The sequence below is a fragment of the Phaethon aethereus genome (assembly GCF_964289735.1).
Source record: "Phaethon aethereus genome assembly, chromosome: 1".
Classification (NCBI taxonomy): domain Eukaryota; kingdom Metazoa; phylum Chordata; class Aves; order Phaethontiformes; family Phaethontidae; genus Phaethon; species Phaethon aethereus.
The window spans coordinates 190,650,619-190,674,179 of record NC_138575.1 but is presented as its reverse complement, the minus strand read 5'-3'; the positions used below and the strand labels follow the sequence as shown (position 1 = coordinate 190,674,179).

The window sequence follows — 23,561 nt, the reverse complement described above, 5'->3', positions numbered from 1 at the left end:
ATAAAGATGATAGACCTTCTGTGTTAATACAGTGACAAGTACTATTGGTATGTTGAAAAATATTACACAGACTGATGATAACGATCTGCAAATAGGCAAAGTACCGACACAGCTACTGCTTTGTAGCTCTGCAAACCAATCACCAGTTGAATATTGAAGAGAAAAATGAACCATGGTTACCAGGACTGCTCCTATTTGCCAAGTCTGTGAGACTAACTTTTTAAAAATTGCTTTGAAAGGAGTTTTGAAAGACAGTCTACAAGCAGATTTGTTTAAACTACTCAGGATAACCCTGGGAAGACTGCTACTACGCAGCTTGCGGTGAGCTCTTGCACCACTTCCTTCAGGAGTTTTTCTGCACAGAACTTACGGCGCTTCTTATAAAGAAAGGCTCACCAAGTAAGGAGTTAATATTCCGCACATTAAAGCTATAACTACACAAATACCCTAAGTCAGTACAAGCCTGTATTCCACCAAAAGACACAGTCCCAAAATTTTCCATCTACCTGCTCCCTCCTCCCCACCATCCCCAATCCCTCTTATGTCAGCAGAGTTTAAGATCTGGTCCAAGGAACTGAGGTTTTGTTGTTGTTTTTATTTAGTTGGAGGTTTTTGGTTGTTTTATGTAAACACATCTGGCAGGGGAGGCTTTGGTTTTACATTCAGAGCAGCTTCCCTATCCAGTTCACCTTAAGGCAATGCAAGTGTTCGCGTTTTGTCAGATGAAGGGACAGAAAGGAGCAGCTGGAGGATAACACGAAACCCCATCTTTCAGTGGCAGTGCCAGGGCAGGGAAAGGGAAGCCGTGCCTCACAAATTGCCAGGTTTCTCCTCTAAAGCGGTCAACACATCTTTGAATGGGGTGATCCTGCAGAAGATCTCCAGGTCTCCAGATCAGAGGCTCTGACACGCTCCTTCAGGTAAGGCTTTTTAAAGAAAGTGCTGCCATAGGGCAGACGGAAATGCAGTTACTGGCTAAAAGGCAGATATTGAAAGTATGACTGAATGGTTGCTTTTCACAGTGGAGAGAAGTTATCAGTGAAGTCTCATGCTGGGACTGCGGCTGTTTAACATTCACAAATGACAGGGAAATGTGGCAGGGGCAGGGAAGAGAAAGCTACTAGAAGCACAAAATTATTTAGTTTTAGGAAAAATAAACTGCTGCAAAAAGATCTCATGACTTTCAATGACTGGATGATAAAATAGCTATAATAGTCAATAACCATAAAAGCAAAAATAATGAACAGGGGAAAATGACCTTAACTTTACATTTTAAAAAAGGGCTCTAACATGACCATTATTTTAAAAAATAGATATATTTGCAGTTAGTGTGAATAATTCTGAAAACACCAACTCAAGGCTCAGAAGTGAAAGCTTAAAGAATTATTAGAAAATATTAGAGCAAAATTATCATTATGCCAATATAGTAGCTCATGAATTATCAGAGTCACCAAAACAAATTATCAGGCAATAAGACTGAAAGCCAAAACCAACTAGTTTTTCATACAGCCTGAGTGTTCAGCTGTGGAAGTAACTGCTACAGAATACAATAATCCTTACTATGTATTTTTTGCTGAACATTATCCAAGAAAATAGCATTTCAGGCTCATCCTCCACATGCTTTTTTCCCCAAAGCAATCACTATGAGCCTCCTCCAGATGAATCTGTGGTCTGCACTAGCAGTGGGGCTACAGAAACAATCTATACCTGAAGTAATTAGCGTGTTTATTGCCTAGCTCCCCAGTGTAACCAGGCTTCAGTATGACTAATTCTTGGACAAATCTTACTTCTCAAGTTTTTTAGGGGAAAGCCAAAAGTGTCAAATACAAACTGAACTGACACCAGTTTTCCCTCCTCTTCGCATAAGAAATCGCATACGATACACAAACTAAAACCCACCCAATGTGAACTATTTGACTGTTGGAAACTATAATATATCAGTCAGCAACAAAATGTCCTGCCGAACATCTTGAGGTTGAGAATTACATCAACAACCATAAACTGTGTAATCACTACAGAGTATGAAGACTTTTTCAGTAAAGGAAGTAAAGAAGAGATGCTTTAAAGGACCATTACATTTAACAGACATCACACAGTATTAACAACATCACTTCTATAGTTATTTCCATACATGAAAAATTATTACACTCAGGAGCAAAATACCACTCAAGCACTTTCTTCAGAAGAATCTTTGGGTCACAAAATGCCTATATCAGTAAAGACAATTTATTTATGTAATAACTATGTTAATAATCAAACAGATTGTCACAGTACCACACCATGCTTTCTAGCAGTTTCATTTCTAATAGACTTACACAGTCCTGGTTCCCAGAACAACAATTAAGAGCAGTTCTGGGAATTATTTTTCCAAGTACAAGTGGAGACACGACTATGAAGCACCTCTGAGACTTTCAGTTAAAGCCATTAATTCAGTTTTAATTCCTGTGTTCTTTCTAGTTTCTCGTTAGCTGGACAAATTTAGGTACCACATACCACCACCAATTCTCTTAATCCAACTAAGTGTGCTGGGAAACTTTGTAGATACCAGCTTTTAAAAAAGCAGGACAGTATCTTTTACCAATATAACCAAGCAGTCGACAATTGAACAAAAAAGGATACAACAGATAATCTGCAGAGGATGCGGTGAGCTGCACGTACAGAAAGACCAATTTGCTAGAAAAAGCGGTATTACTTAGGGGATGGTATAGGTCCCGAAACCATTAAAAGCAGACTGCTCTATGATATCTAAAAGCAAAAAGGACTAGAAATAGCTTGCAATGTGCTTCATATAATCTAAAAGAGAAGAAATAAATGTGAGTTCAAAAAACAATATGCCACATTTCATAACAAAATATGGTAACATGATCATGAAAACTGTTTTATGCCATGGATTTATGAACCGCTTTTAGAAAATATTTCAAATCTGAAGAAAATTACATGTGACAAAGAGATGAAAGAAAAAACTAATGTTGTAACAAAACTATCAGTGTGACAACATTCTGGGCACAAACCCATCCTTTAAGATGGGTTTAAACGCATCCTTTAAGAAGTATGGGCTCTTAATTTGAGCCAATACTTCTGTCACTACCATTACAGAATATCTCAAGCTCAGTTACCTCCTTCTATACCTAGTATTTCCTCTAGGCAGACAAAACCTAGCAGTCATCGTGTTGTTCTTAGCTTTCAAAGCAGAAGCATATGCAGAGCTTCTGAGCACTCAGCTGACAGAATTTAACAAGATGTCTCCAATTAAACATTTCTGCCTTACAAGCAGTTATTTAACAATCAGACAAAATACAGTATAATAGAGGTAAGGAGTAGTACACTGGAAATCAGATTAACATAAGAGAAGATGTAAAAAGTCTTGGGCTATTGGTTAGCCTTCATTAAAAATACATTCCTCCCCATCTGAAAAAAAGTAATTGAATTTTGACAGTATAATACAGAGCAGTGTTTTGGTTTTTTTTTTAATTAAATAAATCACTCAAAACACCCCAAATTAGAGGATAATTCCTGGCCACTACTTCATATAAAATGAGCCACTTAAATTCACCTTGGCAGTTTGGAGGATAGTAGAAAGAAAGGATGGAAATAAAGCCACGCTGTCATTCTGAATATCTGACTAACAAAGAACAGTGTTGTGGCTTAACCCCAGCCAGAAACTGAGACCCACACAGCCGCTCGCTCACTCCCCCCTGGTGGGATGGGGGAGAGAATCGGAAAAGTAAAAGTGAGAAAACTCATGAGTTGATATAAAGACACTGTAATAGGTAAAGCAAAAGCCACGCATGTAAGCAAAGTGAAACAAGGAATTCACCACCTCCCACTAGCAGGCAGGTGTTCAGCCATCTCCAGGAAAGCAGGGCTCCATCACGCCTAACAGTCACTTGGGAAGACAAACACCATCACTCTGAACATCCCCTCCTTCCTTCTTCTTCCCCCAGCTCTATATGCTGGGCACAACATCATATGGTATGGAATATCCCTTTGGTCAGCTGGGGTCAGCTGTCCTGGCTGTGTCTCCTCCCAGCTTCGTGGGCACCCCCAGCCTACTCGCTGGTGGGTGGTGTGAGGAGCAGCAAAGGCCTTGACTTTGTGTAAGCACTGCTCAGCAAGAACGAAAACATCTCTATATTATCAACACTGTTTTCAGCACAACTCCAAAACATGCCCCATACAGCTGCTATGAAGAGAATTAACTCTATCCCAGCCAAAACCAGCACAAACAGGTATGTTAGAGAGCTGCAGTACAGTCAGGTGACAGTACCATAAAGTTTTTGTTGCCAACTCAATGTTCTCATTTTTAGCTTCCTTCAAGCTTGTTAAAAATTAGACTGAGCTATTTTTTTTTTTCTTAGTGGTCTTAATTACATAAACTACCACAGTAGAGCATAAAGATAAGTCACTTTAGAGAAAATGTGTTTTCGGACAAAAATGCCTGAGTGCTGAAGTAGAAAAAGCAAGTTCAACCCTGCTGATGCCCAGGGAAATGACCTAAATTTGCATTTAAAACTCAGCATACTTCTATTCGGATGATTTCACAGGGATCTAGGAAAGCAGCGTTAACGATCTTCAAGTTCTAAAATCAGCAGTTATAAAAAGACAACGATCATGGTGGGTTTTTTTTCTGAAGTACCTCATACCAGATACCCCAACTTCACATTCAAATAGCACCAGTGCAAAAGCTTCCCTCCCTATGGGAAAGCCTTATGCTACACACACATGCAGTGAACGACAGGACCCATACACAGCATCCAATCTTCCCACCTGCAGCCCCTTTGCTCACCCATTTGGGAACCTCAAGGCAGAACTGGGTTTGGAGGCTCCTTGCAAGATCCATGAGGGAACCAGCTGCCTCAGAAAAAGGGCCTTACAAAAGCCGTGCTGGCTGAGAAGCACGCACCCAACTGGGACTTAAAAGCAAAGTTGCCCAGCTGAGACACAGGCATGTGGGTCTTGGGTCTTCACAAAGATAATGAGGAAACCAACCTCCTTTTAAAATGATAAAATGAAAAAAGTAACATAACCTAAAAGAATGTCAAAATTTTGAGAATGCTTTTGATGCCTTTTTTTTTTTTTGATGTTCAGGTACTCCTGAGTGTAGGGAGTAGATGTGTTTATGAAAATCAAAAAATTTGCATGGCCTCTGCTCTCCTTCCTCTCTGCAACATTCGCTCCTTGACCACTTATCTTTCAGTTGTATTTCTATTGGCATATAATTAAAAACTGTAACACGTACAAAAAAGGATGTACGTGACTCTCCCTGAAGTAATAAATCACTGACATTATTACGCAATACATGAAGAGCACCTATCAAGAAAGCAGTAAAACTGACTTAGCTGACAAGGTACATTAAATTACCAAATGTTCAAAACCTATGTTCCCCTTGATTTCATTAAATTACAAATGTCCTGCTGTTTCCACAAGAAAAATGTGAAATCCTTCAGTAACAAAGTGCTTTTCTATTCAAGATCTCTGAATTTTTATTGTGAGAAACTCTTGGTCATTTGTGAACAGAGCAAAAACAAAGTGTCAACGTTTCTGATGAAATTACTATGTTTAACATCTTATTTTGAGAAAGTCAAAGTCTTTTGCCCCTACTTTTACTTCTCGAAATTTAAGGAAAATGAAATTAGCTTCTAAAGATTTTTTTTTTTTTTTTAATTCAGTTGGCCTTTTTGGAAGAAATTTCACTAAAACATACTCCCACAGAAACCTTACATTTTGCCAATACGTTTTCCAACAAAAAGCATTTCAAACTCTGCTAGTCCTACAATCAAGTTGTGGTATCTCTTTGAGCAATTTCAAAATAGAAGCTCGCTGATCAGTGTTTTAAAAGGTATCATACTAATTTAAAAACTTGATCATGCCATTAGCTACCATTGTGCATGACTTAATTGAAATATTTGAACACTGTTTTACTGAAGTCGCATACAACCATGCCAGACTTGGTACTGTTTACTTTCTATGGCTTGAGCAAATTCGGGCAGGTTGGGATGACTTGGAAGCTTTCCTCTCCCTCCAAGGAACTGTAAACCGTCAGGTCCACAGAAGGCCCCCAAAATGTTTCCCTTTAGCTGTCAAACTCCAGAATGTGTAAAGGTCACACATTATGTGAGAATGATGCAATCTGAAGACCGTTGAATTTTACAGCTTCTCCTATTATTTGCACTAGAAAAACAAACCTGCACTGCAGCGTAGCCATTTCTCCTAAACCTACTTTTCACATACTTTCTACTTTGATCATTTCCTGTCATCAGCACACAGTGCAATGCTGAAGCTTAGCATGCTCAAACTGTATAGATGTGGAGTAAAACCTACCTCTTGTAGGCATGAAGACTTCAGCTGCACCTACAGCCTTAAGCACAGCTAGCACAGCTACGGCCAAAGCAACTGAAAGTACATTTTGATTGACAGGTCTGTGCAGGAAGAACAGTGCAGATGCATAGCATGGTCAGACAGATTAAATAAGCAGTTTCCAATCCCACAGATCTCCAAACACCTTTCTTCCTTCCACCAGAAACTGAAAATCATTTTTAAGAAAGGCTGGGGGACAGAAACAAAGGGTTCACTTTACACCCCCCCCCCCCCAATCTATTTTATCAACTCTACTTAGAGGTGAGCTTTGAAAGGATTATCTTAAAAGTAGTAAAATCCTTATGGAATTAAAAAGTCATAGCTACCATAGATTTCTGTTGTATTTTAATAAGGAAAACCTGGCGGCCTTATAAAATTTAGAGAATAAAAAGAGGACCTAAAAACACAAGTTGACCTTGAAATTTCAATGCATTGCTTCTGGTAAGGAAACAGACCATTTTCACACTGACCTAGGTACGTACATTTAAATTGTTCTGTGCATTTATACGTTCCAGTGTTTTACTATCTCAGAGGAGGACAGACAAAGAACACATGCAAATAGCTGTCAAATTTAAAGGAGTTACTTTGGTTTGGATATAATAATACACTGCTGTCTTCACTTTCACTGTAAAGACAATGCCCATTTCTGCTGTTGGTTAGCATGGTATCCATTACAGGCAGCTCCACTGACTTCACTACAAATATACCAATATAAAACTTGCACAGAAACCACAGCAAATATGTAAAGTATTACTGTCCAACATGCACCCACAAGCACAGCGAAACAGCAGACAGAAGCCTTACATATCACAGAATCATTAAGGTTGGAAAAGACCTTTAAGATCATCTAGGTCGACCATCAACCCACCACCACCATGCCCACTAAACCATATCCCGAAGTGCCATATCCACACGTTTTTTGAACACTTCCAGAGATGGTGATTCCACCACCTCCTTGGGCAGCCTGTTCCAATGCTTGACCACTCTCTCAGTGAAGAAATTCTTCCTAACATCCAATCTAAACCTCCCCTGGTGCAACTTGAGGCCATTTTCCTCTAGTCCTATCGCTGGTTACTTGGGAGAAGAGACCAACACCCTCGTCGCCACAACCCCCTTTCAGGCAATTGTAGAGAGCGATAAGGTCTCCCCTCAGCCTCCTCTTCTCCAGACTGAACAACCCCAGTTCCTTCAGTCGCTCCTCTTAAAACTTGTGCTCCAGACCCCTCACCAGCTTCGTTGCCCTTCTCTGGACACGCTCCAGCACCTCAACGTCCTTCTTGTAGTGAGGGGCCCAAAACTGAACACAGTATTCGACGTGCGGCCTCACCAGTGCCGTGTACAGGGCACATATAAATGTCCCTGTTTAAGAAAAGCTCATACAAGGCACCTCAACTCAGATGCAACAACCCATCAGTAGGAGTTCTTCTACGCAGACTTCTCTATTTCTTTTTTTTTTAACTTAAGTATCTAACAAGTTCCTCATTTGTCATTCAGTGGGCATTTTCTATAGCTACTCTGAAGCACATACATCAATGACTAAGCCACAGCAAAACCAAGACAGGTTTTACCATTCACTTCCACTGAAACAAGAGGTTGCAAATTAAGGCATTTCTGAAGTTAGACCCACAAACGACAATCTAAAGAACCTGAATTTATCTGTCTGATACCTGACTCTCTATTATTTCTGTTTTAACTGCAGGAAACATGAGGTACCTGTAGCATATTTATCTGCTATTTTCTAACTCTCTAAATTGGTTGACATGAGTCTTTAGACTGTAACATGACAAGGAAAACAGAAACCAATACCAATCCTGAAGACAGTTGGCCCAAAGCATCCACCATCCTGAAGTCAGTAAGAAAACTTAGAGCACCTTTGGTGGAATCCAGATCAGATATTTGCCTTACAAAGCGGTCATACTTTATCACCCCTGTTCATCTCAAATAGGAAAGCATGACTATGCATAGTACGTCTATATTACTGCTCATTTTTATCCTCCTTTGTGGAAAAATTAATTAGGCATACATAGCTCTTTTTTATTATGTTATAAATATCACTTTCTCAAACGATTTAAAGAAGATAAATTATAGGGTAGTAGACCAGAAACATAGATCTCACTCTTGAGCCTAGCAGAGGCTTTTAACCTCACACAGCCAACACTAAGTTAATGTCTGGTCAAGAGTCAAAACAATAAAGATTTGAAAGCCTCAAAGTTGAACACTCTGCCACTCTTTAGAGCACAATTTCACAATTGGCTTAAATCAGTTTAAGTGCGCTGCTGCTTCTCCAGGTTACACATCTACACCTTCTGTTTTGTTCCTTGTTTTAGCATTAGCGCAGCAATGACTGTGCAAATTATGTATTTGTTAGGATTAGTTTTAAACCAAATAGTTCTCCTCATTCAGCTGAATGCATACATACACACAGCACAAGGGAAGCAGCAGACAAAGAGGTCTGAAGGGAAGGAAGTACGATTACTTTGAGCAACAGCCTGCATTTAAACTGTTTAAGTCCATAATAATATCAGAACCCAATTAATTCAAGAAGTACAGAGAAAGTTATGGTAATATTTGTAAGCAGAAGCAGGACCTTTGGAGTCTTTCCTAAATAACGGGTACCTAATCCGCTCACTCTTGTCCCCTGCCTCCATCTCAACCAAGATTTTCTTTTTTATTTTCAAAGATGATGTAACTGATAATTACTGAAACTTTGAGCTAAGGACTTTCAATACTACTGCTTCTACCTCAGATGTGAGGGATTTGCGTAGCGGTAAGTTAACTTTTTCCACCTATACCTGTGAGCCACAAAACTGCCACAGACAGCAGCTGAGAAAATTTGACAAAACCCAGAAACTTAAGTAAGGGATGTGCAGGGTAGCATGCTGCAACCACTACCCGGATCTCACTAACACCGCTGGAAGGAAGTACCTGGAGGAAGCATGGACAGCTCACTCGGAACTGCAGAGGAAAGCTTCTGTTCTCAATGTAGTGCCACCTTCCGAGGCTAATCACCTTGTTTCAGAGGACTCACTCTCTTACAGCAAAGGATGAGAAATCCCTAATAACAAGAGCACTTGCTTAGAGTATGAGATGTGGGTTCCAGCCTCCCATCTCCTGCCAGGGTCAAACTGACATCTCCTAGACAACGTCTTGCCCCTTCCGGGAAGACGATTAACACAGACTCAAGTGAAAATTGTTCATTTGTGAAAATGTTCTTTCAACCAACCTTCAGACCTCTGTAGACGTTTACCTGATGGAAAAATGGCTTTTCCTTTTCTAATGTGCACTATGTCTTCTGCATTTGAGAGCCTCACTCCATTTCTTCCAAGATTTGAGCAGAAAATTTTAAAATATCACATGAGAAGCACGTCCCTTGTCCCTTCTCCAAAGTTTTGACGTTTCCCTTCTTACCTTCTAGGTATTAGCAAATTGCCACACTGAAAATACGATTGCTAAATGTGGTCAACAATGTGATAAAAAAGTTCATAAAGTCCTGAATTAGTTTCACAAAACTTCAAGATATGGCCTGGAAAGAAAGAATAGTCGTCGAGGGGGAAGTCAGCTGAAGTACTTGTAATAGCTGTTTACCAGTACTAACAATATGCTAAATAATCATTTAAGTGATCTTACGATGCAGAATTTAAAGCGATTATTTGCTGACTTACACATTTAGAAAGTAATAGTTCTTCATATTAATCAAGTCCAAGTTCTGCTTTTTAGCAGCAGTTCTCCCCTGACAAGCATTTTCATGTCAGTATTTATCTATACTAATTAGCTTACCAGCTTGAACAACTCTTATGAAACCTTTTTCTCCCCCAACTTCTTACATTCCAGTTTTGTGAAGGAAACCAAACTAATACCATAGGGCTTTTTTTTAACTGTATGAATTCACATAAATCTTACTGAATTACTACAGTAAATTCTTTCAATAGCTTCATAACGTTATCCTAGATAAAAAAGAGAACAGGAATGTGACTGCGGGCTTTGTGCTGTCTCTCACAAGTAAAGTTAAAGTCCTCTCATACAAAGTCAGAGGCCTCCATTCAGCCAAAACTGCAAGAGGCTGCAAGCAGTTGATGCAGTGATTGCAAGTAATTTGGCATGAAAGTGAAATACATCCTTAAGAACTACACGGATAAACACCAGTAAGCCTGACATGGAACCAGCCTACCTCAATCCTGGCCAGACAATACATGTTGGGCAAAAACTTAAACTAAAGATCTGAAAAATAAAAAGTAATTGTCTTAGAACTAAACAAATTACAAATGTTTTTCTACAAGTTCTGTGTCCCTGACCCATTTCATCCTGTAAGTTTGGAATACGTTCCAAAACAACTCATGAAGCTTCTTCCATTTCCTTCCTATCATTCCTAGTATTTGCTTACTATAGCAGTTGATTTTTTTTTTTCATAAACCAGTGATGTTTTACATTTGCAAAGTATTTTGAATATGAATTTTTAGTCATGGAACATTTGGCAAATTTCTGTCAACTTCAATTAAGCTTTAAATTTCTAATCCTGTGATTATGAAAGTACAAACTTGAGTAGAGCCAAAATTTGCCAGTGTTAGGAAAAGCCATTTAACTTATTTCCTGCATATAAGGTGGAAAGAAATTTCAAATACTAACATTATTTCAATCACGTTTGCAGAGTGATTGAATAAATGTATATTTTTTTAAAGGTAACAAAAATGCAAATGAGAGTGCAGTACCTCAGGTATTTTGTTTTAAGGCATCCCTCTTCCTGCCTGCCTTTTTAGAAATTGATTAGAAATTCATCCATTTCCTATTCATTCAAAATGATGTTGCCAAGATTGTTTACTAATCCTTTTTCCATTTTCTTTCCCTCTGAACAATGTCAATGTCCATTTTTCAAGCTTTTCATCTTTACTGTCGTTTAACTCTGCTTTTTAGCCCATCCCTTTTAAGCTACTCCATCTATAGATTAAAGTTTGAAATAAAATTGTGTTACCTAACCCTCCCACGAGCCTACTGTAAGATCAGCTACGTTTAATTTCTGCATCATAATTGTCTGATGTCTAACACACACTTCTAATGCATGATGCCATGCTGCCTCTTCTCCAGGGGATACACTGCAGTATACATACAGAAGTTTTCCTGAATTAATCTATAAAGTATAACTGCAAACATCACCTCAGGAAGTATCTAAATACATGTTATGAACTGCCAACTCTCCATGTCACTGTGCCTAACAGACATAATGTCTATAGTGTGTCTATAGACACTATGTCTATAGTGTCTATAACTTCTACTACACATACTGTAGGGCCTCTGAGAAATACTGTACTACACAGCAGCAGAAACATTTTCGATCATCTTTCAAGAATTTCCCATGTTGCCAAGTGGGCTCATTAAACTACTGCAAAGATGCCATGAAAATGATGATTTTGTTCTTTGTGCAAACTAATTTCTCCCCTAAAGAAAGGCCGTATAAAAGGGCAGAGGCTAGAAGCAGCAATGCCTAACACACATATACGCACACTGCTCATAACTACAGAAAATGAAGAATTCAAAGTTGAGGCTGCAGGGAGGGGTAAGTAGGTGTGGCATTTCTTATCTGCTATTGCTGCATATACTGGAGGGAGGTGGGGGCCACCATTTCAAATGTATCAGATACCAAATGGACATGTTGATAATATCTTATACAACTATTGCTTGTGCCTCTGGATATCTTTATAATCGCGTTCTCAGAAAAATTTACTTTGCACATCAAGACATTTGACAATGTAAGCAAAAACTGCTGCTGGGGCTTCCCATGAATTATACAAAAAATGCAACTCAAGAACCTGCATGCAAGTATTTATCAGTTATCTGTTAGTGGCCTAAAATACTGCTGTAACTGCTCATGTGTATTTACAATGCAAACAACCAATCTGCATATTCCATGATACCATTTACATAATTCCAGGTAAGCCTAACCTGTTCATTAGCATTAACTGGACCCTTTGAGATAGCAAAGCTTCTTTTACCGATAGAAATGTGCAGTGTTCATCGGTGTCATCACAAAAATTACTTTCAAACTTGCAGTATTGCGCTTTAAAAGAATTAATCTGGTATTTTCAATCTCTGTCTCAACTACTGTGGTCAGCAAACCAAAGAATGCCAAGAACAAGCTCTAAAACATAAGCAGAGGGCACATAATATTTTTCCAAAATCAAATATTCTAAAAATATCTTCAGAACTTGTATGACAAACTCCAGGACACAGTTCTGCACTTTTCTCCATCACTGTGCATGGGAAGCTTTTCCCAAAACCCTGTTCCAGAAAGCTTTTAGGAAAAATCGAAATGGAACAAGAAAGTCAAATTAGTAGTATTTTTAAAGATTCTCCCATTTTCTCATTCTCTTAAGAAGCTCCCCCACAAATTGGAGTATTTAGAAAGCCTCAAGTAGACCTGTAAGTATTCTGAAGGATTATATTGCGCTAAGGGATACTGCGGTGACAGAACATAGTCCCAACAAGCAGAACTTTAAGAATCCGAAATTCCACTTCAAAGGAGAAGGTTCCAGCTAAGAAAGCAACAGAATATACTTATTTGCCTCTTAGTTGCTGAAAAAATATTAATCAACGCATATTTGTTTTCCTTTCTGCCTGTATCAGCTTTTACATAGTATTGCTTAAGTAAAAAAATGTTCTCTGTAGTCCACTTCTCTTTATAATACTAGGTATATAAAGGACAGTATAGGAAACAGCAAGGAAAGGTCTTCGTGAAACTAATTGAAGTGGTTCAAGGAAACCGCTTACTCACATACAGACATACAAAAAATACTGTGAATAAGTGTTTCAGAACTAGAATTTGACTAAAAGTGGCATTTCTTGAAGTATGATTGTCATATTCATTGCACATATTTTTAAGAACAAAGAACCAAAGCAATCCATTGTGCTCAAGTTATTTAGAGAGATTGCAACAACAAAATACCTTTGCTATACATATATTTGGGTTTAAAAAGCTCTCCTCTCCATGAATCCAAGAGTAGAGGAAAAAAAAAAGGACCTTAGCAGCCTGAATTTATACAAAAGGAGAGAAATTGTTTCCTCTTTCTGCAAACAGGAGAGGAGCAGTTGTGTTTCCTATAAAGGAAATTGAAACAATTCTAAAGAGAAAAGAGAGGCATTTCAAATGCACAGGACTGAAGAACTGTCATTTTATTCTGCGCTTCCTTCCCCCTTTTTAAGTAATTACACGCACATTATTTTAAACTTAGAGAACCTAATAGACTCACAGCCCAAATACCAAATACCTTAGCTTCTCTTGCCCTTTTTTTTTTTTTTTTTTTTTTAGTACTTGAAAGATTTTTGGCAGCTATGTATTAGAACATAGCTAATAATAAAAAAAAATAATCGGGAAAACTGGTTCTAGAAGGTCAGTCAAACTTTCAGCAGAAAATATTTTGTTTAATGTCTACTTGTAATTTGTACGTGTAGTTTCATTTGCATTAAGCTAACAAGTTTCCTGATATGGAGGAGTCTTTAACTGGCAATGCAATAGTCACGCAGGATTAGCCTGGCTAGTTAAAAATAGTCTGTTCACCATAAGTCTTATAATGCCCATTTAAAGACTTGCGTACTATGCTGGAAAATTTTTAAGGGGAGAAAAGGGAATTTTCAGTGTGCTGATGACTTCACACCGTCTCTGTAGGTAGACACCATCACTGCATTTTAAGAAGGCACTAAGCCACTCTACCAGAAGCAGTCTTACAGCGACTTACGGGTGTCTGAGCAGGCAGCTCCTGAAAGGTAGCTGGGAAGGTCGAAGTTCCCAGCCCTGCTTTCTCTGTACCTATTTCTCCATACAGGCTTACAGAGTTGAATCAAGTGAAGTCTTTCAATAGATCCTTTCGCTTGGCAGGCATCTAATCTAAAAATACAACATTTTAATCTTCCTACATTTTTATCGCATTCAGTAGCCACTGCAATTATCTCAGTATCATATTTAATAAAAGGTTCTCTATCCATGGACTTCAAACAATATTTAACAATTAAGATGGCTTTGTATCCCAGGAAGGAAGTGAACGAGCTGCTACACAGAGGGAAGCTAAAGCACAAAATCACAGAAAACTTTGCCAGGATTGGAACAGAAAATCTATGGCGCAGCCAGAAACAGACTTCCTGGCTCCCAGCCCTACGTCTCAACCGTAATAAATTCCTTCCTGTTCATACACACACTCAAAGAGAAACTTCAGTAAATAAACTAAAAATGCTAAACCCATGAAAATTATTGCATAAATAATAATACTTAGGGCAAAGAAAATACTGTCCTGCCAGGGTTTGTCTTCACTGCAACAGATAGCATGAGTTCTTTGCATAAGCTTGCTTAACCGAAGTGAGAACAAACGCCTCTACCATGATATAGTCATGCCTCTAAAAGCAGTACCACTAGTTATAGAGTAATGGAGTTACATACAGTGTTTTGTGCATCTGACAACCTTCAGGTAACAGTGCATACTCTGGATTTGGAAGCACTGTAAGAATTTATTACAACATTATTAATGTTGAAGTTGGTTTTTTTCTCTAAAGTAAGAAGGAGCTTTTAGTAGCAGCATCAGCACCAGACTAAATGCAGTACACAAGACAAGTTCAAAATTCATTTCACCTTTGACTACAACTTCTGTTTGATTCCAGCACTGAAGACTAGGGTAACACCAGAGGAACACACAGCACTGGCCAAAACAACTCCAAAGGCTTGGGAAGCCTTCCAATACTTGTTTTATTTCAGTGCAATATTTCTTTACCACTCAACTTGGACTTCTGAATTTAAGGGATCTTACCCCTGTGTCCTAAATGAGAGCAAGTATCCAATTCTGTGGCGTCTAGGGGTAGGAGGAAGCAGCAGCTGTTGGTGGTAGAGTGTCCTACAACCGCTCTACTAGCACACTGCTAGGGTTATAAGGACTTTTCCTTCTGACCCCCTGTTCAATGCTGGAATAGGTTTGCCACACAAATGCAAGATTGCTCAAGGGTGTAAAGAATCCTAGGTATCTAAACTCAGGTATCTAAACTTGTATAAGCAGAGTTAAGTGGTAACCGACTGAAGGAGCGTACGAAATCCGCTCACTGCTGAAGTGAGAGGTGATTTCAAGCATCTCATCAGCTCTTAGCTTTAAGGAGCTCACTCTGCCTTCGATGCCTTTTCTCATGAAAAAGGAAACCTGTTGATGGAAATGCAGTCTTTGCTCATCGAGCTCTAGCAACAAATGACAGGTCCTAACTCATTCCTGTCTCTAACGCAGAAAGGCAGGCAGACTTGCATATGCGTGTCCCTTCAGTGGCAGCTTTGCTTCCTTTGGTGAAAAAAACCCTCAGCGTACAAGGCCCTCCCTGCAGCTGCTTCCTCCTGCCTACCCCACCTCCCCATCCCAAAGGAAAGTTTGCCCGCAGTAAAGGAACATAAGCAAGGTCATTACCAAGTCAACTCTTCCTCCATCATAACTGATAAACTTTTTTTTTTTTGAAGCATTGGGGTTTACTGAAGGCTGTTCCAAATCTGACGGCACAGAGTCCAACGTCTTGAAACGTGATCCACTGTGCGATGAAGTTTTCTCCCACTCGTGCTGGAGCCTGGCCAGAAGGGAGGCTGCTCTCGCCTCCCGCAGCTCGCAGTGCGATAACGCAGGTTCTTCAGCTCAAAGAAGCTAACACACATTAAAACAGTGCTTGATAACAATCAGCCACATCTAATTTAAGAAAAAGGGTATGCAATCTACCTTTGCCGTTCACACTTTTACACTGAGTCAGACTGCCTGCTCAGTCATATACCTACTCACTGAAACAGGACATGAAGAAAAATCCTGTCAGCTTGGGCTTTTCAAATTTTCTTCTGCAGGTGGAGAAACCCTGCAGCTGAATGCTATTTCTGGAAGGAAACAAGTATCACTTAGTTCTTCAGTCAGTGTAAAGTGCACCAAAAAGGTGCAGGGGCAAGTGAAAGTCCCAAAGACAACAGAAGCATAAACCCAAGCCCCTAAAATACACCTCTAAGTAGTGCCCACATTTGCAACTGGAGCAATAACACAGGCCACAGCAAGGCATGGGTTCTGATGGACGAACTGAAGGCTGAGGATGCACCTTCATGGTTGCTCTGAAATTCATTTACTACGGGAAAATGGGACAGTGTCCCTGGTCAGACATCCCCACCCCTTCTCTGTGCATCCACACCTTCACCCAGACAGAAAAATCAAGTACTGATGAATAGGAGAGACCTACTTATTTCCATTCATTTCTCTCTCTAAACATGAAATATTGCTTGAGCTTTCAACATAAAACATCACATTTCTGTACTTCAGGGATTTTCATTCCAGTAACTGAGCCTGTCCCACACAGTCTTCCTGTGCGAACAAAGCCAGAGCAGGAAAACTGAGCTCAGAGCTCCCAAGGTCTGATGAAGAACTCTCAGACTCTAGCAGGAAAACTCTCCTATCACCATGCAAGGCTGCTGGGAATAGAGACAAAACTTAACTGCATGTGACGACAGCTTTTGTGAGGAAAGCCACGTAAGGCAACCTTATGCTAAGGTAGGAGTTAAGTTGGATACACAAGAGACTTTACCAAGCTCACATTTTCATTTCTTGCTGACTTAGAAGTGGGAAATGCACCACGCTTTACGGTTAAGTATGAATCTCAAAAATAGTCAAAAAGGTTTCTTGTGGTTATGGCCTATTGAAATGAAACTGCTTGATTTCACCTCAAAATCAAGGTGAAAGAGTTTCACAGAAGAAACTTATCAAGAGAACTTGAAATAAAATAAGACAGACCCATTTTTGCATGTTTCTGAATTTTGTCTGATATACCTTACCTTAAGAAACTATGCCAAAACCCTGTGAAGTACTATTTATTCTCCTTTACAGCAGACTAGAAAGGTTTTGCCCAGAGCCTTGCTTAGGTACAACTGATTAAAATCTAGTTCAAAAGAACCATGCCACCCAGCCAGATATGAAGAGATTTGTTATTCTAAGACTTAGAAATAGACTGGTTTTGATGCCAGAAGTGAGTCTACCCAAGCTGTTGTTAAATAAATGAGTCTGTCTAAACTGAGATTTATCTAATATCTACCCCTAAAGGCAATATGAGCTGCTTTTTTTATATTTACTTAACAATTTAATTAGTTACAACATGTTTTCGTTTCATTAATCAGTGACTAATCGTAGCATTTTGTGCATGTGCAATACCTGGCCCCCTTTAAATTATCAGAAACAATTGCATAGTGCAGTATTTATTTTGATATATTAATTCTGTGCTTACACATTGAAGAAAATGCTTTCTGTGCCATGAAATTTAAAAAAAAATCAGAGCAATTTTTTTGGTAAAAAGAACCATTTTTCTGATTAGAAATAGAGCTTGGGATAGGCTTTGTAATATGGAACAAGTTAACAATTTCTCCTCCTGCTGCAACACATCTCAGTCCCGGGAATATCCAAGAGCAGCCCACAAATTCATAATCTTTGCCTCTTGCTTTCGATAATTATTTGGTGAAATTATTTAATTACCTACCAATGTTACTTTGTCCCTTCTAAGGTTTGTACTGGTGTATTGAGGGAATCAAGACAGAACTACTCAGCTGATTTCTGGTGATTACCGTGTTATCTATCGCAAGCGAAGATATCTATCAAAAAGCGTAACGTTAGTTCCTTTCTACATAAAAATATAAAACCCTACAAAGAAAAACAGGAATTTTAAGGCGCACGAGTTATTCAGATGCTGAAAAGTCTCCTCATAACTGAAGAAAAAGATTTTGCGCTGAAGCTTTCGGACTCCCAACAACACTGACAAAGCACCTTTCAGGGAGTACGGAAAGAGTTAACCGGAGGCTGCAGCTGCAGCACTCGGCTGGTGACCATTTGCTCGTCTGCAAGGTACAGTCCCAGCACACACATTATCAGATTAGGGGAAGGCAAACAAACTGAATTGAAACCATTCTTCAGCGAGTCCAACCTCTTCTTCCTGTGATGTCACGCTACAAACTGCCTAAGCTCTTTTCTCTCCTCTCCAGAAGGAGCCGGGCTGGCGAGAGGCTGCCGGGGCGCAGGACGCGAGGGCCGTGCTCTGCAGGAACAAACACGCTCTGGAATTTCATTTCTGCCCTCGCAAGCAGCTCACTTCCCGCGAGCAAGCGCTCGGAGGAGCCGAAAAGCTCGTTTTACAGAAAGAAGGCTGAGGGAGAAATGCAAGTGCCGACACTTTGCGGCGTCCAGGAAATGGTTTTCTAAGGCATGCGTTCCCAGCAAATTTGGATGGGCAAGACTTTGCCATCATGATCTGCAGCCAAGAGTAAGGCAGAAAGTTCTACACCGGCTTCATCGAATTGAGGGGAGAAATGCAACTAAGCAAGCATTGGGATGACCTCATCTGCCACAAATGATCCGTTTTTTGACTTTTGAAGACTGGCTATGTGATTACAAATAGCGCTTGGAAGAGAAGAGTGACCTCCTGGTGATTACTGCTGGAGATGTACTCCCCTACTACAGAGCTTGTGTTTCTTCGCTGAAGCTTTACAGTGCCACAAACTTACCAAAGCACCCACTTCAAATACCTCGGCAAGTCTTCGTGGAATTTAAAAAAAGTTGCAATAAAAAAATACCAGAGAAAGCTCCAAATCAGAGGAATTTTAAATATACCATTATAATGGTACGCTCTAATTGCTCCACTGAGGACTCCTTTAAATATACTTTATACGGTTGTATCTTTAGTATGGTGTTTGTTCTTGGCCTCATAGCAAACTGTGTTGCTATCTACATTTTTACTTGTACATTGAAAGTGCGAAACGAGACTACAACTTACATGCTTAATTTAGCAATCTCGGATCTGCTTTTTGTGTTTACATTACCCTTCCGGATTTATTACTTTGTAGCAAGAAACTGGCCGTTTGGAGACATTCTTTGCAAGATTTCTGTCACCCTCTTTTATACAAATATGTATGGGAGCATTTTATTTCTGACTTGCATAAGCGTAGATCGCTTTTTAGCTATAGTGCATCCCTTTCGCTCCAAGACTCTCCGAACCAAAAGGAACGCAAAAATTGTCTGCGCTGCAGTATGGATAACTGTGTTAGCAGGCAGCACACCAGCAAGCTTTTTCCAGTCTACAAACCGCCGTAATAATACTGAACAAAGAACATGTTTTGAAAACTTTTCAGAGGACACATGGAAAACCTACCTATCCCGGATTGTTATCTTCATTGAAATAGTTGGGTTTTTTATTCCACTCATCTTGAATGTGACCTGCTCTACCATGGTCTTACGGACTTTGAATAAACCACTTACGTTAAGTCAGAATAAATTAAGCAAGAAAAAGGTACTCAAAATGATTTTTGTCCATTTGGTGATATTCTGCTTCTGCTTTGTGCCTTATAATGTTACTTTAATACTTTACTCTCTTATGAGAACACAGACCTGGATTAATTGTTCAGTGGTAACCGCAGTCAGGACTATGTACCCTGTCACTCTGTGCATTGCTGTTTCGAACTGCTGTTTTGACCCTATAGTCTATTACTTTACATCGGATACAATTCAAAATTCGATAAAAAAGAAGCGGTCCACTAGACCACAGGACATCAGATTCTCCGAGAGGCCAGTTTCAGAAAACTTCATTCAACACAGCCTTCAGACCATAAAAATGAAAATATTTGACAGTGACTCTACAATATAAACTGTATTAAAAGAATACTGGGACTAAACTGGAATTAGAAGCCTGCACATTTCTTCAGCTGTGGAAATATATTCTGATATGTAAAATGTTACACTTCCTTCACATAAGAAAAGTTTATGATAAGACTGTAAAAGTGTTAAGCATAATAGTACACAGAAAAAGTATTTTAAGAATTTGTGTCGAATGTCTGTTCTTGACAAGTTGTATGTTAGAAACAAACTTTTGGTTTCTGATTAGGTTAACCAAGGTCCAAACACTGTCTGTCAAGTCAAAAACAAATGAAAATGTAGCAGTTTTTTTTCCTGAAGTTAAAACAGTTGCTCATTTTTTTATAATGATATAGGTTTCCAGGTTACTGAGAACAGGGGTGAAACTACCTGGTTTACATCTCAGGATCCAGTCGCTGAGGAAAGCAGCACTATATTGAACATATTGCTTCAGCTACTGTCCCTGCTCCGGAGTTTTCACTTCTCTCTCTCTCTCTCACTCCTCCCTTCTGTCCTTCTCCCTGCACCTTCCTTCTTAGGGACCATTACATTCATAGCAGGCTTTGATCAATGGGCTACAAGAACTTCGTTTCTCCCAGGCTTATCTGATAAAATATATGCTCTCTCCACAAGCCTGGCCCCCATAAAGCAATTAAATCTTCTGGTAGTTTAGGGCATCTGGAAACAACTCAGACAAACTGGTTTTTCTTCTCACCTCTGTCTCAGATGTCTGTGTAATTATAACAAAATAACCTCTGATGACTGAAGTTAGTGCTTTAGGTACAGTACCACTTTATTAAACTGTTTTGTGAGAAGTTCTTCAACTCAACACATCTTTTGAGCACAATCGCATCCTCCAAATAAGGTAATTCAATCTCAAAGGAGTAGTTTCTTAGAAAAACATGACCTTTACTAACTAGAAATGAGCATGTGCATCAACCCAAATACTTCTTCTAGGAAACTATTTGGTGTCCCATAAAGAAATTCAAGGCACAGTAATTTTTAGAGTGAAACTTCCTTTCAATCTTTGTGTCTTAGAAATGTTTTTAACAGGTGCATTTAAAATTTCAAATGCTATTTTCTTGCAAACTTTATAAAGTATAAAAACAAATTACTTGGGGCTACATGCTGGAAAAAATAATCGAGACACTTTGGAAAGTCAAAGCCACGTAAAAGGAGAAATCTACATATATTACTGTTACAAACACGAATATATAGACAAAAGTGCTTTAAAACATCCTGCTGTGTATATTTTCCAGATATTAGAATGTTGTATACATTTTCCTCAAAATTAATTTAACATCATTGTAAAATTTAATAAATATTTAAAAGGTAAAAGTAAGTAGTAAATGTTGATTTTTCCTCACCAAAAAACAATGGAGTCAAGAATAAGAACTGAGCTAAAATGAATTTGCACTTTAGATTTAGAGCGGTCAGTTGCAACACAGATATAGCACTGAGGCATTTTTACTTCAGGGCAGTATACAGAAGCGTGAATCAATGTTGGAGAAAATGCATATTGAGCTGCCAGAGTATATGATATGTTATCTGACTGAGCTTACTTCCCTTTGTGAAGCTTTTGCTTAACTGCTATAAATCAATTGGACATTGACTACTACTACTGGAAAACTGAGTCATTCAAAGATTGCTAGAAACTAATGCCAATTGAATTTTGAATTTAACAGCGTTTTAAATCTTTATCCACACCACTTATGAAAGGAAATCGTATGAGCTTAAGCTACAAAGATAGCATAGATATAAATGTCTCCATAATATCTGAAAATAGGCAGTTACCTTAGTTGGGAATCCTAAACTCTTTTGATTCATATCTGACTTCACAAAAATGCACGAAACCCCCAGCATGACTAGAAATTCTGTACGTTTTCCATATGCCACTGACAAATCCAAAGTTCAAAAGTCAGATATGCACCTCTAATGTCTCAATGCATCTCTCTCTAAAAAACCTGTTTAATATTAGACTCCCTTCAAAGACTTTAAGACTAAAGCCCTTAATGTCACTGCTGGGTTATGTTTCTAGGCTGCTACTCTCCCTCAGCTTGGCAAAGCTGTTACTTGGTTGAGTGACAACTTGTTTAGCAACACCTCTGCATTACAGCAGTGAGCAGTCCAGAGCCTCACCCTGGTGAAGAAAAGCTGCTCCTTCTGAGATTACAGAACTGCGGGGTGTGGGGGGAAATAAATAAATAAATAAATAAATAAATTCACTGACTTAAAAGCAGAACAAGCAGTTAAAGTTGTGTGTATGGGTAGTCCCTTTTAAACCAGACTTTCCTTGGTGCAATAGCTCAAAGAGCCTGAGGAAGCATGAAGAGTAGCTCTTGCTGCCTTGCAGTCACTCTCCAGGGCGGTAGCGTCTGCTTTTTGCGACAGCGTAGTGCGAGACAGCACAACAGCTTTCCGACCAGTTGACAGCTTGATATCACAAAACTGAGGAAGCTTTATATTTTTTGTTATTTAACATACTTCACTCTTGCCGGGGGGGCGGGTAGGAAAAACAACCCAAACCACACCACAAACCAAAAAGAGAACAGTCAAAAAAGCAACATCCGTAATGTAGAGAATCTGACCATTACTCGAGAAATTCCTGATCTGACTGATTCAGAAGCGGGGGAGTGAACCTGTACCTCCCACAACAAGCCGATATAAAGCCAAGCTACCAGCTCTTCAGCACTGGATGAGCTTTTCTCCACCTCTTCCAGTTCTGCAACAAAATTATCCTGGAGGGCTGTGGATGGAGCAGTGTCTTCACTGGTACATTACTGAGTTGCCGCACTCCTTCCCTCTGCTCCTGCCTTTGATAACAACTCTTCTCTCTGGTAAGAGCTTATGCCAAAATTTAAATCTAGATGAGGAGTTATGCTCCTAAGCTATGCCTAGGCATCTCAGCTAAAAAAAGGCTTATATTGTTGGAGCTCCTGAGCATCTGAATGTGTTGCACCTAGTATTTCTTAAAAGTACATTATTTTTACTCATATGCCTGTGCAGGGGGGTTAGGAGTTCAGTTTTAGGATCAAAACTTACAAATTTGTTCTTTGTATTCTGGTTTCTTCATCTACAGGTGCAGATACTGCACCCTTACCATAAAAATAAAAGCAGTGAAAATGTAGTTGGTTCCAAGCATTTTTTTGATTTGAACCAAGGTAGGCAGAAATTGATAACTAGATAATTAACTAGCAGTTTCAAAAAACAAGGAAAAAAAAACCAACCAAACTTTCTATCAACACCTCTGATTTACCTCAACATACCATTACTTTAAAAGCAAAGTATTCCCCATTTTATACTTTTTATATTCAGCTTGAAATTTTGATTTCTGGCTTTCTCAGGAACAGAATACAAGTCAAAATTTGTCTCACTCAGTATACATGTCTTTGACATTTAAAGAAATACCAAGTCAAATACGTCTTTTTATTTTTCATCTAAAAGTGCTTTAAAAAACCCCATAAATGATACTTCAGGCAGGTAAGAAATCCTTAACTGGAATCAACCTCCGAACCTGTATTTCTTAAGAAAGTAACTTCAGTCATAGAAATGCAAAGACTG

The 23,561-nt window shown here is 39.1% G+C and overlaps 2 protein-coding genes across 2 annotated transcripts in view; one reads left to right on the top strand and one right to left on the bottom strand.

Annotated features, from left to right (window-relative positions):
- The window catches only part of RB1 (RB transcriptional corepressor 1), a gene marked incomplete at its 5' end in the record, with an annotated part of 88,214 nt that overhangs the window by 14,689 nt on the left and 49,964 nt on the right, over positions 1-23,561 (bottom strand). The window lies entirely within an intron of this gene.
- On the top strand, positions 18,991-20,013 carry LPAR6 (lysophosphatidic acid receptor 6; the record flags this gene model as incomplete). Its single annotated transcript, XM_082001279.1, has 1 exon — positions 18,991-20,013. One exon carries the CDS (start codon positions 18,991-18,993, stop codon positions 20,011-20,013), a length of 1,023 nt encoding a protein of 340 aa, XP_081857405.1.